The following is a 2,784-nucleotide window of genomic DNA, read 5'->3' on the forward strand; positions in this document are numbered from 1 at the left end:
GATTGAATTGGAGCAAGCGATGGTACGATTACAACGGGTTGGTTTGGAAAATGAGGAGGAAATAAAATTTTTGAAAAATGAGTTGAAAAAAATGCAAAATGAAGCTGAGGAGAATCGAATAAATGCTGGTGATAATAAAATAAAAAAAATTTTCCCGAAAATTTTGCATTTTTGTTCAGAAAAAACGGCGGATTTGGTTAACCAGCAACGTAGAACGATGCGGCAAAAAGAGGAGAAATTAATAACTGTGGAAAGAGAATCGAAAAGCCTCGAGAATTTCAGATATGTAAATTCGGGGAGTATGTTGGAGTTGATGCTATTTGGTGAGTTTTATGTGAATTGAATGTCCCACGACTATCAGTACGGTTTAGGTGGTCTTCGATCGATTTACATTCAGCACCCCGACGAATTTTATTTTTATTTTCTTTTTATTTTTTTTGCTCCTTGGTTTTTGAAGGTTCTCCTTAATCGTGTGAAGCAGTTGGAGGAAGAAAAAGTACCTTTGAAAGAGCAAGTAACTGCATTACGAAACGCGGTGGGTTGAAATCGATCAGCTGATCGATTTTGATATGTCATTTTAGGTTTATGATATTTATCGGGAATTTATGGGCGAATTTGAATTGAGGAAAAATTTGGAAAATCGTCTTGACGAAGGCGGACGGAAACTTTTGAAGTCGCAAAGTCAAACGAATGCACTGAAGAAGAGAAATGATGGTAAACTGAAAATGTTGGAGTTTTACTCGTGAACTGGCGTAAAACTTGGTTGAAAACGCGATTCTCGCGGTGATATCCAGTAGTCGTGAAATATGTTTTTCATATCACTAGGGTGGTGAAACTCCAATATATGTGTTGATTTTCTCAGCTGAGCTCAAGAGTTCACTTGCGAATTCCGGTAGAAAAAACCAACGAAAATTTCCTCAGAATTTTCATATTTTCCTCCCAAAAAATAATATCTTTTATTTTGTATCCTTCTTGAGTGAACCTCGAGTACTCAGGTATTGCTGATGAGGTCGGGCAGCTTCTCATGGGCGTGCGGGACGCCATGTCGGATTCGGATGGTGGCGTGGTAAGGGAAAATTTCAGAAATTTTGTATTTTTTTGTTTTTAGGTAAAACGATTGAGAGATCTTGTTTCTCGCGAGGAGAGAAAGATTGGAATTAAATTGGCAAAATTAAAAGGTGTGGAAAATATCATTTCTGCTGCACTTTTTCGTCGTCTTTGGTGAAGTTGTTCAAAAAAGTATTTTTCCACTGAAAAGGCGTTCCTGGCGACTTTTTGGATTTTTCAGGTCCTAGGGAAAAGTCAGTCGAGAAGGATATGAGCAGTGTTATTGACAGCTCTCCCGCCCTCCTGACGAAGGAGCTCATTTCTCAGAGGAATGTTAGTTGGGAGGAAATTTTAAAGATTTTTTTTCAGAAAAAAACTACTTTTTCTCCGGGTTATTTTTTATTTGTGGTTTAAGACAGAATTTTGGCTCTTTTCAGTTTCTCGTTGCGAAGACGCGAAAACTGAGGGAGAAAAATTCCAATTTAGTCGAGGAAAGTGTTGGAGGACGACGAAAAATGATGGGAGATAATTCAGCGATGATAGAAGAGCTGAATAAACTACGATTTGAAAAACGAGAATTACGGAAAATAATCGAGGTAAATTTCTGAATTCAGAAAAATTTTGTGATTTTTTTGTCAGGATTTGCAGTCAAAAGTTGCTACCTTGACTTTTAATAGGAAGGCTGAGAAAAAAAGAAAGTGAGAATTAATAGTATCTGAGGTTACTCGGTGAGAGATCTCAGGCCTGCCCGTCGGTCGAATACGGATTGGCTGACGCCGCATCAGCGGTATAAGATGGAAGAAGAGGATTCGAAAGCTCAAAGGGAGGTGGTCGCCTTGCGAGCACGCAGTAGGAGTAAGATACCATTCTCGTGGGGTCGGTCTTCATACCTTGGCAGGTTCATATACAATTGGTCAACTTCCGAACCACTTAGGAGAGTAAGCTTGAGGGGGGCTTGTATGGAACGCTTCCAATAGTAGAAATGAATGCCTGTTAGTTGTATTAATAATTAATCGAGAAGATGTCCCATGTAATCCAGTCCATGCAGATATTCCAACTACTAAGATTTTTGAGTTGCCTCACAGGTATTCCTCGGCTCGTAAGGACTCGAGACTTCCTAAAATCTAATGTCATGGAGTTGTCTCATTAAGTATCTTTTCTTGCGTTCGGTAGTTGACGGAGTAGTCCGCGGGAATCTCTCGGATGAATCTTTAAAAGCAACACCAACAACACTAGCATGTCAACGAGGGATTAGTTCGGCCTACCAAATTGGCACTTTAATCATTGAACCAGGGAACGTTGCCCATAGCGCTAAATCACGTCCTCTAGGATAGTTCACTTTCATCCGTAGTATCATCGCATTGTCTATTACTGGAAAGCTCTTACGTAAGTATTACTGCGAAAAGGCCTCTCACGAATAGTATTGTATCCTCGAAACCAAAGAAGCTATCGCATCTCGAAAATAACGATACCAGAAGCGAGGGTCGAACTCGCGACCTTCTGCGTGTAAGGCAGACGTCATAACCACTAGGCTATCCCGGCTATGTGAGAGAGGCTGCAGGGATTTCGTAGATGTACTGTCCTTGGTGTATATAGTAGTATTCTAGTAGACAGCTCCGAGAAATGAAAATTCAATTACCATCTGCTTGTTTAGTATCCCTTTGCAGAATCCTCAGCGGTGATGGATTGTACTAGAGTTCTTGAGAAAATATACACTTGAGAGTTTGACTCTCGAGT

General features: G+C 40.1%; 1 protein-coding gene and 1 non-coding gene across 2 annotated transcripts; one reads left to right on the plus strand and one right to left on the minus strand.

Moving 5' to 3' along the window:
• Nucleotides 1–581: 581 nt before the first annotated feature.
• Pmar_PMAR015443 (hypothetical protein) lies at nt 582–1,981 on the plus strand (the record flags this gene model as incomplete). Its single annotated transcript, XM_002775172.1, has 7 exons — nt 582–714; nt 996–1,066; nt 1,109–1,178; nt 1,289–1,380; nt 1,687–1,745; nt 1,790–1,874; nt 1,946–1,981. Coding segments are annotated over 7 exons (546 nt in total), but the record flags the coding sequence as incomplete, so codon positions are not given.
• A 535-nt stretch (nt 1,982–2,516) lies between these two features.
• Pmar_PMAR015444 lies at nt 2,517–2,589 on the minus strand. Its single transcript has one exon. It is a non-coding gene; the product is annotated as a tRNA-Val (tRNA).
• Nucleotides 2,590–2,784: the final 195 nt, after the last annotated feature.

This window comes from Perkinsus marinus (assembly GCF_000006405.1).
Source record: "Perkinsus marinus ATCC 50983 genomic scaffold scf_1104296956402, whole genome shotgun sequence".
Classification (NCBI taxonomy): Eukaryota; Perkinsozoa; order Perkinsida; family Perkinsidae; genus Perkinsus; species Perkinsus marinus.